This window comes from Oryctolagus cuniculus, chromosome 17 (assembly GCF_051225735.1).
Source record: "Oryctolagus cuniculus isolate XC-2025 breed Fujian yellow rabbit chromosome 17, ASM5122573v1, whole genome shotgun sequence".
Taxonomy (NCBI): domain Eukaryota; kingdom Metazoa; phylum Chordata; class Mammalia; order Lagomorpha; family Leporidae; genus Oryctolagus; species Oryctolagus cuniculus.
In genome coordinates, this window is record NC_142883.1 from 20,999,178 (window position 1) to 21,013,014 (window position 13,837).

The 13,837-nt window shown below is 59.5% G+C and overlaps 1 protein-coding gene across 1 annotated transcript; it reads left to right on the forward strand.

Annotated features, from left to right (window-relative positions):
- Positions 1-9,382: 9,382 nt before the first annotated feature.
- Positions 9,383-13,625, forward strand: LOC100344686 (keratin, type I cytoskeletal 14). Its single transcript, XM_002719382.6, has 8 exons — positions 9,383-9,971; positions 11,073-11,155; positions 11,688-11,844; positions 11,996-12,157; positions 12,241-12,366; positions 12,464-12,684; positions 12,784-12,830; positions 13,369-13,625. The coding sequence occupies exons 1-8, from the start codon at positions 9,444-9,446 to the stop codon at positions 13,464-13,466; spliced, it is 1,422 nt and encodes a 473-aa protein (XP_002719428.1). The 5' UTR covers positions 9,383-9,443; the 3' UTR covers positions 13,467-13,625.
- Positions 13,626-13,837: the final 212 nt, after the last annotated feature.

Here is a 13,837-nt window from a genome sequence, read left to right on the forward strand (position 1 = left end):
TAGAGAGAGACAGAGATCTTTCATCTACAGGTTCACTCCCCAAACAGCTAAGACGGCCAGGCCTGGGGCAGTCCGAATCCAGGAGCCTGGAACTCCATCCGGGTCCTCCATGTAGGTGGCAGGGTTCCAATCCTCTGGGCTCCGCTATCTTCCCAGGCACACCAATTGGGAGCTGGATCAGAAGTGGAGCAGCCGGGACTCCCACATGGGTTGCCTAGTCGTAAGCAGCGGTTCTAAGTGGCAGGTTAGCCACCACGATAAATATATTTTTAATTTCCTTTGTGCTTAGATAATAAAATGAGCATACAAATGAAAAGTGATAACCAAAGGAAATAAAATCAAACATAGGTGGTGTGGAACGATGGGAGGGGTCTGCACTTTGTGAATTTGGGCGGATACCCCCATGTCTCTGCGTCTTCTTAGCACCTACCTGACGGGGTTCCTTTGAGGGTTAAGGAAGACCAAGTGCGGACAAAGCACACTGCGGGTACCCAGTCGACGTTTGCTCCTTCTTCGCGCTCCCCTTTGACACTTTTCAGAGCTGCCCAACCTGGGGTTGCCTCACTTGATTCTTGTGGCCAGGCTGGGACGGGCAGCTGTGTCTGCTTTCTGAGGCTGAGCTGGGGCCGCCGCCGCCCCTCCCCCTCCCCGCCCGCTCCCCTGACTCGTTCTATTCTGCTGGGAGGAAACTGAGGCTCAGCAACTGCCCCAGGTGCACGAGTGGTGGGCGGGGCTCTGGGCCGCCCTGACCCCACCCCCATGCTCCCCGGTGAGCAGACCTCCGGCCTGGATCAGGTTCACAGAGAAGGTGAGATGTAGCCAGGGCCCCATGAGGTCAGCCCACGTCCACTTACAGCTGCTCTGGGGCTCCAGTGGGTGCCGGGTGGGGCTGCAGTGGCGAATGCTGAGCTGGCCTAGCCTGGAGTGGGTTTCCTGGGGACAGCGCCTGCCTGGGGAAGGGTGCTCTTCTTCATCCTCCTCTCCCACAGGTGCCTGCAGGGCTGAAGGGTGGGCGGCGCCCACGGTGGCCGGCCTTGGCTGATGCCTCCCCTTCCCCTCCTCCTCCTCCTCCTCCTCTTCCAGGTTAGGTGGTGGAGACCGGGCCCTGGAAGCTACAAAGGCCCAGGTAGTGGCTCCTGTTTTCCCGGTTGCCCGGATGGCCATGAGGCTTGCAACCTTCCTCGGCTCTGTTGGGTGGGATGAGACCCTCCTAGGAGCAGATCTGCCTGGGTGTGGACCCCAGGCCGCTCTGTTGCTGCCTTAGTGTTGTTTTGAGCATTAGAAGACACAATACAGTTAAGAGCTGACCCGTGGGAAGCCCACAATGCACCTCGGCTTTTGGCTGAAGCTGCAGGAAGGTGTGTTTTACTGCTAGGCTGGTCTGGTTCTGTTCTGTGCCCCAAGGAGACTCGATTTAGGGTTTCGTTTTCCTGCCTCCTTTCTCTCCCACTGCCCCCAGCACTGCCGCCATCCCCAGTACCCTTATCATGACCACCATCCCCACCACCACCACAACAGCCACACCATCATCCCCGTACCACCTCCATCGTCACCCCCACCAACATCGTCACCGCTAACCTCACCAGCACAACCACCACCAGCACCAACACCATTATCACCACCATCCCCGTACCACGATCACAGTCATGATCCCCACCACCTACAGTAACCACCACCATATCCCCAGGACCATCACCCGCACCCCCCATCACCACAACAATCTCCCCCAACCATCCCCATCACCACCCCCCATCGTCCTCCAACATCCTGGGGATGTTGTCCCCAGATTGAGTTGGTTGATCCCACCTGCTGGTTCATGCCTCAAATGCCCACAATGGCCGTGGCTGGGCCAGGCTGAAGCCAGGAGCCTGGACCTCCATCTGGGTCTGGAACACCCATGTGGGTGGCAGGGGCCCAACTACTTGAGCCATCACCTGCTGTCTCTTAGGGTGCGCATGAGCAGGAAGCTGGAATTGGGAGCAGAGCCGGCGTTCAACCCGGGCACCATGATATGGGATGTGGGGGACCTCACCACTGTGCTGATCATCCACCCTCAGCTTCTTGGCCAGAGACCGCCCCTGTGCAGGCGTTGGGCGGCCACTCGTGGAGCATCGTGTCTCTGAGTCATCTCTTTTCCCATCAGCTAAGAAACCCAGGCGTGAGGGCTTCAGGGGCTCGTCCAGGGTCACTGACCAGCTTGACCCCGCTTCCTTCTGAATGGGGAGGCCATGAGCCCCGACAGCCTGGGGGAGGCGCTGACTCTGCTCCATGCCTCTCTCTGATGGGTGGAAATGACTCCTTCTGTTTCCATCTGGGAGGCTGGGACCACCTGGGGACCCCTCTCCCTGCCCTCCCCGTTCCCTCTGTCCTGCCCTGCTGTCACTCTGACTCCTGACTACAGTGCGACTCAGCCTTGGGAGCTGGGGTTCCCACAGCCACGCCCCTGCGGGGAACACCCTCTCCCCACTCCACCCTCCAGGACTCTCCCTTCTTTCAACGCTGAGTCAAAAAAGCGCACCCTTTTCAGGAAGGCTCCCGTGTGCTCCCCACCCCACCCTGGGCTTGGTTGCCCTCTGCCGTCAGACTGGACTGTCCCCAGGGCCAGAGCTGAGTCTGCACCCGCAGACCCGCGTGATGAGCAGGCTGAGCAGCCACTGCGAGGGGTCTGTTTCCTGCCCCCTGGGGCACCACAGCTAGAATAACACAGAACCCAGAGTGCTGGGGAGGGGAGAAGCCAGGTGGCCTGGGGTGAGGGGGCGGGGCTTCCTGGGAGAAATGGTTGGATAATAGCAAACCTTCCTTACCCATTTTCCCTTTCCTGTCCCACCCCCGACCAAAATGTGTCCCACATGGACATCAGAGCGGTCTTTGTGAAACACACCCCACAGCATCTGTCCCCGGCACAGCCCTCCAGGGGCCCAGAGTCTTCGTCGTCACCAGGCCCCGCTCCCTGCTCAGCCGGAGCCGGCGGCTGCAGCCTCGCTTACCTGCACACAGCTTCACAGCCCAGTGTCCTTCCTCCCGGCCTTCGCTTCCTCAGCGTCCACTCAGCTTCAAGATTCATTCGGTCGGAGCCCCTCGGAGCTGCCCGCCCACCTGGCTCCCAGGCAGAGCTGACCCCTCATGGGCTGTGCCCATTCTTCACTCGCCTGCCCACCACCCCCACCCTCTGACCTTCCGCTCATCCCTTGACCCACTCACCCATTGGTGTTTCTTCTTTCCATTCATTCATTCATTCATTCACTCCTCTCCTGCCTGCCCACACACCACGCACACATCCGTCCTTTCACTTCCCTAGCTTCCACCCATCCACCCGTCCATCCTCCCAACCATTCACATCCATGCACCCACCCTGCACAGCTGCCTACCCACCCACCCACCCACCCACCCATCCACCCATCCATTCTCCCAACCATTCACATCCATGCACTTACCCTACACACCTGTCTACCCACCCACCCATCCACCCATCCATCTTCCCAACCATTCACATCCACGCACCCACCCTGCACAGCTGCCTACCCACCCATCCATCCATTCTTCCACATTCCCTTACCTTCTTCCCTTCCCCCTCTTCCTTCCTCTCCTCCCTCTTCTCTCCCTGCCTTTCTCTGCCTTTTCTTCCTTCACTGAGTATCTACTTATGCCACACAGGAGGCAGAAATCCCATCAAAGCTGAGCTGTGTGTTCACAAGAGGCTTGGTCCTAGAGAATGTGGGGGATTTGGGTAGGGGGAGGATGGTTTGGGAATTGAGGCAGAGGCTGGGAGATGGAGGGGTATATAGGGTCTGTGGGGGTCTGGCCTGTTGGGGCTGGGATTTATGGTAGGGCCTCCCAGGTAATGAGCTGCGGAATTTAAACTGCATTTTCCCTGGACCAGGAGCTAATGGGGATTTGTGAACCAATCCATTGCCGGCCCTTGGCCACCTCACCATCTTTTTTTTTTTTTTTAATTAAGATTTGTTTATTTCTTTGAAAGTCAGAGTTACACAGAGAAAGGAGAGGCAGAGAGAGAGGTCTTCCATCCACTGGTTCACCCCCCATTGGCTGCAACGGCCAGAGCTGGGTCAATCCAAAGCGAGCCAGGAGCTTCTTCCAGGTCTCCCACGTGGGTGCAGAGGCCCAAGAACTTGGGCCATCTTCTACTGCTTTCCCAGGCCATAGCAGAGAGCTGGATGGGAAGTGGAACAGCTGGGACTCGAACCGGCGCCCATATGGGATGCCGGCCCTGCAGGCAGTGGCTTTACCCACTATGCCACAGCACCAGCCCCATCTGCATTGTTAACAACCTGGGCCTGAGCAACCCCACACGTTCTCAGAACCCTGCGTGACATTGGGTCCATAGACAGCACTTCCGAAGGGGCTCTGTTGTGGGACTTCGGACAAATCCCTTCCTCTCTCTGGGCCTACCTGTGTGCTGACAAAGGCAGTCTAGAGGGCCGCCGAGACCTCCTTCTGCTCCAGCTTCTGTCATTGAAAAGCGAGGCTGCAGCCAGCCTGGGGTTGAGTCCTGGCCGGGCAGCTTCCCTGCTGTGGACCCTGGGAAGATCCTCAGCTTCCGGAGTGTGGGATGGTCAGCCTCTGTCCCGTCAGCTCTGCAGTGCAGCCAAGCGACTCAGCAAGGCCTGGGCACCGCAGGGCTCGGCTCAGCCCATCCGCTGTGTCAGGCCAGGCTCTTACGATGGTGCTCGGCCCAGACAGGCCAGCTGGCCTGGGACACCAGCAGGCAGCAGAGCTCTCTGGGGGCAGGGGTGGCGCTCCAGGCTCCTGGCTTCCTGCTGCACCTGCAATGCTGCCTGCCAGCCCGGTCCCGGCCCCCACGCTAGCCCTGCCCTCTAGCAGCAGGGGCTGCTCAGGCCCCAGCCCATTGTCCCTGCAAGTGACAGCCCCAGTACGAGGGGACTTCAGCTTCTCTGTGCACAGATGGTTGAGCCCTGGAGGGGAGAGGAGGGAAGGGAAGGGCAGGGGTACAGGACTCAGCTAGGAGGAGAGCCCCGGGGGCCCAGGAGTCACAGGGATGGTCCAACTTGTCATTGGGCTCTGAGCCTCTCTGGGTCTCAGGCTTCCCACCTGTGGCACGAGGAGGACCCTGCCCGCTTGCTCCCCTCTTAGGACAGCGATTGGAGCATCCTTGGTGTCTCTCCGAGGGGAGCTGGCATGGGAGGGTTGTAGAGACACAGAGTGTTTGCAGATGCCTGATCTACTTTAGGGGCTGGACACAGGAGACCCCAGACCCCCCAAAGTCTCCCCTGAAAGTCAGAGTCCCTAGAGGGGTCAAAAAAATGAATGAGGCTTGAGCCCAGCAAGAAACAAGAACCCCTTCCTTCCCATGATGGGCACAAAAACAAGTGGGTCAGAGTTCAAGGAGAAACGATAGTTTTGTCAAGGTTTTCCTCAATATTTTCAGTGGATAACACAGAAGCTTTACCGCCACCTCCAAGTAGACACCACCTTTGCCAGGTGAGGATGCTGACGTCAGCGGCCATGAAACCCCCAGCGCACCTGCCATGTGCCCCGCGGGGTGCGGGAGAGGGACACGGCACCTGCTGGGGTTTTCTTGACGCAACGCACACCTTGATCTGATCACAAGGGAGGAGCAGAAGATTCCAAGCGTGGGGCGTGCTACAGAATGACCCATGGGAACGCTTCACAAGGGTCAAGGTCGTGAGAAAGAGGAAAGACTGAGGCACTGTCTTGGAGAGACGTGGGGACCCGGACTGGAACCTGCAACTGAGCAGGAACACTGGTGGAAAACTCGGTGAAATGCCAGGAAAGCTTGTGGTTAATTAATAGTTTTGTGTTCTTGTTAATTTATTCGTTTTGAACTTGTGCAATGTTTATGCAATGTGTGTGCAATTGGGAAGCAGGGTGAAGGGTACAGATAAACTTCCTGTACTACTTTGGCAACTGTTTCAGAAACCTTAAGATTATTTTGAAATTAAAAAAAAGGGGGGGCCAGTGCTGTGGCACCATAGGTTAATCTTCCACCTATGGCGCTGGCATTCCATACGGGTGCCTGTTCGAGTCCTGGCTGCTCCTCTTCTGATCCAGCTCTCCGCTACGGCCTGGGAAAGCAGCAGAAGATGGCCCAAGCGCGTGGACCCCTGCACCCATGTGGCAGGCCTGGATGGAGTTTCAGGCTCCTGACTTTGGTCTGGCCCAGCCCAAAGCAGTTGCAGCCATGGAACTGGAAGAGCTCTCTCTCCTTATCTCTCTCTCTCTATCTCCTTCTCTTTTTCTCTCTTTCTGTAACTCTGCCTTTCAAATAAATAAATGCATCTTTGGAAAAAAAAAAAGGGGGACTCTTTCCCGGAGAAGTTATCTATGGGTGAAGGCACCAGAGAAGAGGGCCGTGGGAAGTGTGGAGCCCCGACCTGAGGAACCCTGGTCCTGTGCTGAGCTGGAACCTGCTTCTGGTTGGCCCCGCCCGCATCTTATCACCGCCATCTCTCCTTGGCTCGCACGGCCTCGCTGTAGAAGCATCCAGTCTGTTACTCAGGTAGTGGGTTGGATAGCGTTCCCCCCAAATTTGTGTCTTTCTGGAACTGCAGAACATGACCCGAATCAGACGTTGGATCTTTCAGGTGTGGTTCAGGGTTCTGGGTGAGGGTGACTGCTAACCCTGGCATGTCTCCTTCTCAGGGACAGAAAAGGTCACGGAGACCCAGGGAGGCGGAGGCAGAGGTTGAGCGCTGTGGCAGCCACACGCACGGAACCTGAGGGGCCATCGGATCTGGAAGCGGCCGGGGGGAAGGTTGGCCCCCAGTGGTCTTCAGAGGGGGCGTGGCCCTGCCAACCCCTTGATTTGGGACTTCTGGCTTCCGGAACTGTGAGAAAACAAATTCATGTTGTCAGCAAGCCACCGAGTTTGCCGTGGATCGCTCTGCAGCTGTGGGGAACGCACAGGCACAGGAGGCCCTGACTTCCTGAGGCTGGTGCACACCCTAGATAATTCCGAGGTGTGCTCTCTCCCGTTTCAGGCCACGGCCCCCTAAAGGCAGGAACAGACTCTCCCACCAGACCAGGGGCTCTGACTCCCTCCTCAGGCTAAGCTGATCTGAGAGGTTCCCCTCTGTCCTGGGGGTGTCACATCTGGCTCCAGACTCAGTCTACACTGCAAGCTCTGTGGGGAGCCACTGGGCTCTGCCTCTCCCCCCCAATTTGTGTGGGGCTGCTCCCCTACCCCCTGCACCCTGGGCAGGCTGCAGGGAGGGGCAGGGAGGGGGCCCACACAGAGCCTGCCCACAAGAACCCCTGCTGCCCCGGGAAGCTGCTTCTCAAAATGCCACGGGCGCCTGGCTTCTGTGGCCCCAAGGAGGGGTCGGCCGGAGCGCCACGTCCTCTGCCCCTGCCCGGCGGGGCCCCTGCAGCTCCTGGGTTACTGAGCCCCTGTCTGCTGGGGAAGGCGGACTGGCTCCTCTCCCGGGCAGCTGGAGGAGGGAGGCCAGGCTTGTGGTTCACGCTGGGCCTCCTCTGAGGTTGTGTGCGTGGGCTCGGCCGCCGCTAGTTCCCGCCATCTTTATCTCGGGGATTGCCCTTGGAGGAGGGGTCTGTGGGCCTCTTTGGGCCTGCTCCAAATGGGATGAGGAGGAGCAGAGCTTCTGGGGGCGTTAACCTCCTTCTCTGTGCAGAAGGGGAGCAGGCGGTAGTGGGGTCTGTAGCTGGTGCCTGCCCCCCCCCATCCATCTCTGCTGAGCGCCCCACCCCCAGCCCGGCCAGCAGCAACATGCCTGCTAGCAGGAGCGTGTGTCCCTCAGCCAAATCCTGGCTGCCGCTCGCTGGGAAAATTGCAGGGCTGGGCCTGGGTGGGGGGGACCATTCCTGGGAGGAGATTAGGAGAGTCCGTCAGAGTGGGTGGGGCCCTGGCTTACTCACATCCTCGCCAGTCCTTGGCGCAGCAGATCCAGGAGGCCCCCAGCCTCTGTCTCAGCAGCGTCTTCTGAGATCCTAAGCCCTGGTGGTGGTGGTGGGGGAGGGGCGCCCCGCCTCCTGCTTTGATGGCAGTGGAGGCCGTGTGGGGTGGCGGGAGCCTCCAGCGGGGGCTGTTGGGGCCTGTCTGGGGAGATGGGACGTGCCAGGCAGCCCCAGACACGACCACATTCCTTCCAACGTGCCTGCTGGGGTCCGGGGAGGCGAGGGGCTGGCGGGAAGGTGGGGCAGCTCCGGAAGAGGTGGCTTTTGGAGGTTTTCTGGGTGGGGAGCTGAGGTCTTGCCATAGGCAGGGCCAACGGAGCTCCTGGAAATGTCCTCTATCCCTTAGGGGTGCTGGGGTCAGGGACCCTTGGGTCCATCGTGGCCACACCCTGGCCACATCCCTGGCTCCACTCAGGTGTTTGTACCCCCCTCCCCCGAAACACCCCTGGGGTCAGCTCCATGGGGCTCAAACGAGGGGGCCTGAGCCAGCCCTGTTGCTACCAGGGACTGCTCTGGGAGTCAGGGAAGCCACCTGGGGCTGGAGGCAGAAAGGCCCCCCAGGCCTGCTCCGAGGAGGCTGCTTCTCTCGCTCTGGGGTCGGGCCTGGGCTGCATGGAGGCTAACCAGACCTGCTGCCACACCCAGCAGATAGAAGCCCTGCACATCATCACGAGGGGTTCTTGGAGCGGCCTGAGGTCGGCAGGGCGGGCAGTGTTCACCGCCATTGTGCAAGTGAGCAAGCTGAGGCTCAGACGAGTGTCCAGTCCCCGCTCACATGACTGTGACCGTGAGGCCACCTGTCCCTGGCCAGACAGAGCTGCCAATGCCCTGGGCCCATCCACAGGAGTGTGGTGGATGTGAGATTTCCCCCTTGAGCAAGGATTTTGGGGCCTCCGTCCAGGGCTGGAGAGACTGTCTGGTCTCCCTTTACTGCAGGTGACAGGGAGAGGTCTGGGCCACCCTGCTGGGTGTGTTTCAGGGATGTGACAGGCACAGGATGTGCACAGCCAGCAGGTCAGAGCCGGAGGTCCCGAGACTGTGTCTCCCTTAGTGGATGGTGGTGCGTGGAGGTGGTCCTCCAGCCAGGTGGCGACCCCCTACAGTAGTGGGCTCCCCCTGATGGATGTGAACCCCCACCCACCTAGTGGGGCGCTGACACCGGCTCTGTCACCCTGGTTGAGCCCAGCTTGTGGCTTCCCGAGGGCTGCGGCTCCTTGGAGCTGGTGGGAAAGTGTAGCCTGCAGGCGCGCACCTCCTCGGGTGAATCACGCCTGGCGGGACAAGAAAGCCCCAAACACCCCGAACAATGAGTTTCCAGTAAAATATGACAGACATGACGAGGCGGAGGGGAGGAGGATCCGACTGGGAGTTGGCACAGGCCTGCGGGTGATGAAAGCCAAGGGGGATGGAAAAGGCCAGGCCCGCCCCTACTCACGAGCATAAAGCGCTCACATCCTGTCATTTGAGCACCTCTCTCTTCTCGGCCGACTAGCTCGCTCGCTGGCTCTTGCACTGCCTGCCTCGGCACCATGACCACCTGCAGCCGCCAGTTCACCTCCAGCTCCATGAAGGGCACCTGTGGCATCGGAGGCGGCTCTAGCCGCATGTCCTCCGTCCTGGCCGGAGGATCCTGCCGGGCTCCCAGCGCCTATGGGGGCCTGTCTGTCTCCTCCTCCCGCTTCTCCTCTGGGGGAGCCTGTGGGATCGGGGGCGGCTATGGCGGCGGCTTCAGCAGCAGCAGTAGCTTTGGTGGCGCCCTGGGTAGCGCCTATGGTGGAGGATACGGTGCTGGCCTTGGTGCTGGCTTCGGTGCTGGTTTTGGTGGCGGCATGGGTGGTGGCTTTGGTGTCAGTGATGGGCTCCTGGTGGGCAGTGAGAAGGTGACCATGCAGAACCTCAACGACCGCCTGGCCTCCTACCTGGACAAGGTGCGCGCCCTGGAGGAGGCCAACACCGACCTGGAGGTGAAGATCCGGGACTGGTACCAGAGGCAGCGGCCCGCTGAAACCAAAGACTACAGCCCCTACTTCAAGACCATCGAGGAGCTGCGGAACAAGGTGGGCGGCTGCCCAGCTCCCTGCCTCTGCGAACAGCAGATGGCATCTTAAGATTTCTAGACACAAGAGACTCCAACCCCACCTCCTGTCTCCTGAGGGCCTCCCCTCCCCAACCTTGCTCATGCTCTCTGGTCTCCAGACCGGAAAGAGCAGTGAGCCTTCCCCGTACCTTTCATGGAGGAAGGAGCTAAAGCTTTGAGAGGGGCTGTGACCTGCTGAAGGTCTCACAGCAAAATAGTGGCAGAGCTGAGCCTAGAACCCAGCGTCCCACCTTCCAGGACTGGAGGCAGCTACCTGTTCTCCAGCACAGAGAGGAGCGAGGCTATAACGGGAACAGGCTAGATACCCAAACCGCTCATTAGCTCGTTAGTCTGGGCTGTGGCTGCTGCCGCCCGAGAGCCTGGGCCCTGACTGGCTCCTCCCCTCGGGCAGGCAGGTTGAGAAACCCTACAGACCCAGTGTCATGGCCCAGTATCTGCTCTGCACCAGGGGGATGTGGAGGGCTTGTGCCATCGGACTCTGGCCCCTTTCTCCCTGCTCCTACTCCCTCGAGGAGCCCTTGCTGCTGGGCCTGTTGGTTTTGATGCCTGCATGAATTAGGGAACTAAGAGGATGAGGAAAGGAACTTCAATCAGACTCAGGCTTCCGTCTGGCTTCTTCCTCCACTTCTGATTCCCTAATCCCCTGTGCCAGCTGGGGCTCATCTCTCAGGAAAGTCCCACTTGAGATCCTGTGCCCTGGGGGCTGACAGAGCACTGTGTGTGCATGCAAGAGACTGGCAGGCTGGCTAGAGGAGGTGGCGGGGGGGGGGTACTGCAACTGGGGAGGGATTCTGGGGAGCCTTAGGCTACTCCCCTCACCTGCAGATGGGGACCCTGAAACCCTAAAGCCCATCTTAAGTTTTGCAGCAAGTCTGTGGCAGAACAGGAACTGGGGCTCCTTCTACCCCTCTGCCGACCATGAGTCGACAAAGTCCTAGGTCAGAGCTGGATGGCTGTGGTGAGGGCTTGTGCAAGAGCAAACAAAGACAAATGCAGGCTGCAGTGAAGCTGAGCTGGCGCTGTCCATCTGACAAACACCTTTGCCTTCTCCATCCTGCAGATCCTCACGGCCACCGTGGACAACGCCAACGTCCTCCTGCAGATTGACAACGCCCGCCTGGCCGCCGATGACTTCCGCACCAAGTGAGCTTGCAGTGTGGCTCGGCACGTCCTGCCACCCCAGGGTGGGGCATATTGGAGCAGGATTTCCCATCCAGTGCCAGGGTGGCTGCATGAAAGCCCCTTGGGGTGCTTGTAAAAATGCAAGACTCTCGGGCTCCACCCTTGGCGTTTGGATTCAGTTACTTGGAACAGGTTACCTGGGTGATTCTGATCCACAGCCAGGTTTGGGAACCACTGCTTTAGGAAGAGGCACTCCTTACTTCCCCATCTGCCCTGGGGTGGAGGAGGAGTCGTAATTGGAGGCCTTGTGCATTCTTCGTTGGTTGCAGCTAGAAGCACCCCACCCCTCCGAATTCTGTGGCTGGACAAACTACCTTACTCCCAGGCCCCCAGGAATGTTCAGATCTGAGCAATCAAGGGGCATCTTGTCCAAGCCTGGATCCCTAAACCCCCACAGGGTGCCAGCTCCGGGAAGAAGCTGCAGGGGAAGAGAACAAAGCCTTCAGTGTGGGCAGGAGAGGTGTCTCATTCCTTTTCTCTTGGGTCATTCCAGGTATGAGACGGAGCTGAACCTGCGCATGAGCGTGGAGGCCGACATCAACGGGCTGCGCAGGGTGCTGGACGAGCTGACCCTGGCCAGAGCCGACCTGGAGATGCAGATCGAGAGCTTGAAGGAGGAACTGGCCTACCTGAGGAAGAACCACGAGGAGGTGCGAGGGGGTGGAAAAGCCGGCTTAGCAGAACGGCTGGCAAGAGGGGATTATGATGGTGGGAGGGCGACGTTCAGGCCAGGGTCACCTCCAACCACGAATCCCATTCAGCTGCCACAGTGAGGTTCTGACTGTGAACTCTGTCGTGCAGGAGATGAATTCACTGAGAGGCCAGGTGGGCGGAGACGTCAACGTGGAGATGGACGCCGCCCCCGGCGTGGACCTGAGCCGCGTCCTGAACGAGATGCGTGACCAGTACGAGAAGATGGCGGAGAAGAACCGCAAGGATGCCGAGGACTGGTTCTTCACCAAGGTGGGTGTGACCGGGAGTGGACGGGACCCAGACTGCCTGTCTCCTGGGGTTTCCTGGTGTGAACGGCGTGCTCTCGTCTGCAGACGGAGGAGCTGAACCGCGAGGTGGCCACCAACAGCGAGCTGCTGCAGAGCGGCAAGAGCGAGATCTCGGAGCTGCGGCGCTCCGTACAGAACCTGGAGATCGAGCTGCAGTCCCAGCTCAGCATGGTAGGAGCACCGCCAGGCCTGGGGCTGGGCCTGGGGCAAGCACAGAGGGAAGGACCAGCTTCATCAATCTCTGACCCTCTCTCTCTCTCCCTTGCAGAAAGCATCCCTGGAGAACAGCCTGGAGGAGACCAAAGGCCGCTACTGCATGCAGCTGGCCCAGATCCAGGAGATGATTGGCGGCGTGGAGGAGCAGCTGGCACAGCTGCGCTGCGAGATGGAGCAGCAGAACCAGGAGTACAAGATCCTGCTGGACGTGAAGACGCGGCTGGAGCAGGAGATTGCCACCTACCGCCGCCTGCTGGAGGGCGAGGATGCCCAGTGAGTGGGGGCCCCGGCCCACCTCATGCCCCCACTGTGTACTCACTCCCCCCCCCCCCGATGTGTGTCTAATGGTCCTTCCCCTTTCTGTCTTCACAGCCTCTCCTCCTCCCAGTTCTCCTCGGGCTCTCAGTCATCCCGAGAGGGTAAGAGCTCCCTCCTCATCAAGCCTGGGCTCAGGACCACCCTCTGTTCAACAGGCCAAGGGCAGTGGTTAGGGGCTTCTTGGGAGGCTGAGCTGTAATGTTCTTACCCAATACTCTGTAAACTGATTTGTGCAGAAGGGGCCTTTTCTAAATCTTTCTTAGGGCTGTGAGTGACGGCCCCCACCCCGGACCCAGCGTCTGGGGCAGACCCCATGGTTATGGCCGTCAGCACCACGGACAGCTCCCTGGATGCCGCTTCCTGTCAAGACCAGTCCATTTGGGTGGATTTGGACTGAACTAGTTGGATCTGAGCTCTTAGGAAGCTCCAGTCTGAGACCACGGACTCTGAACCTGACCTTTATGAGTGCTAATCTAGAAGACATTGATTGATGGTTTCAGTGCTTGGGCAACAGCAGCGAGCTGCACCACAGGGAAGAGGGCACTTAGGTCTCTGCAGCTTCTTGGCCTCTGCACTCCTGATTACTCCACTGCCTGCCCTGTCCACCTCTGCTAACGCCCTCTCTCCCCTCTTCCCCAGTGACCTCCTCCAGCCGCCAGATCCGCACCAAGGTCATGGATGTGCACGATGGCAAGGTGGTGTCCTCCCACGAGCAGGTCCTTCGCACCAAGAACTAAGACTGCCCCGCACCGCTCAGGCCTAGGAACCCCGCTGCGGACACAGATCTCACTGGGAGGGGTCTCCCTTCCCCTCCCACTAGGTCCTGCACACACAGGCCCTGCTTCACCCTTGCCCCTCCTGGCAATCAATAAAGCTTTGTTCTCTGAGTTGCACAATTCCCGCCTCTGCCTGGTCATGGTCAGGAGAAAGCGGGGGAAGCATTGCTTTGGGGCTCATCACAGCACCTGGCTGTGACCTCTGGACTGAGAGGAGGGGCCTGGGGTGGATTGAGCTGGATTCCAGAGCAGGGTTCAGCATCTCAAAGAGACAAGATGTGTGTTGCAGGCCATTTGTGGAGTCTGCTGGGGCATGGAAGGAATCCACTCAC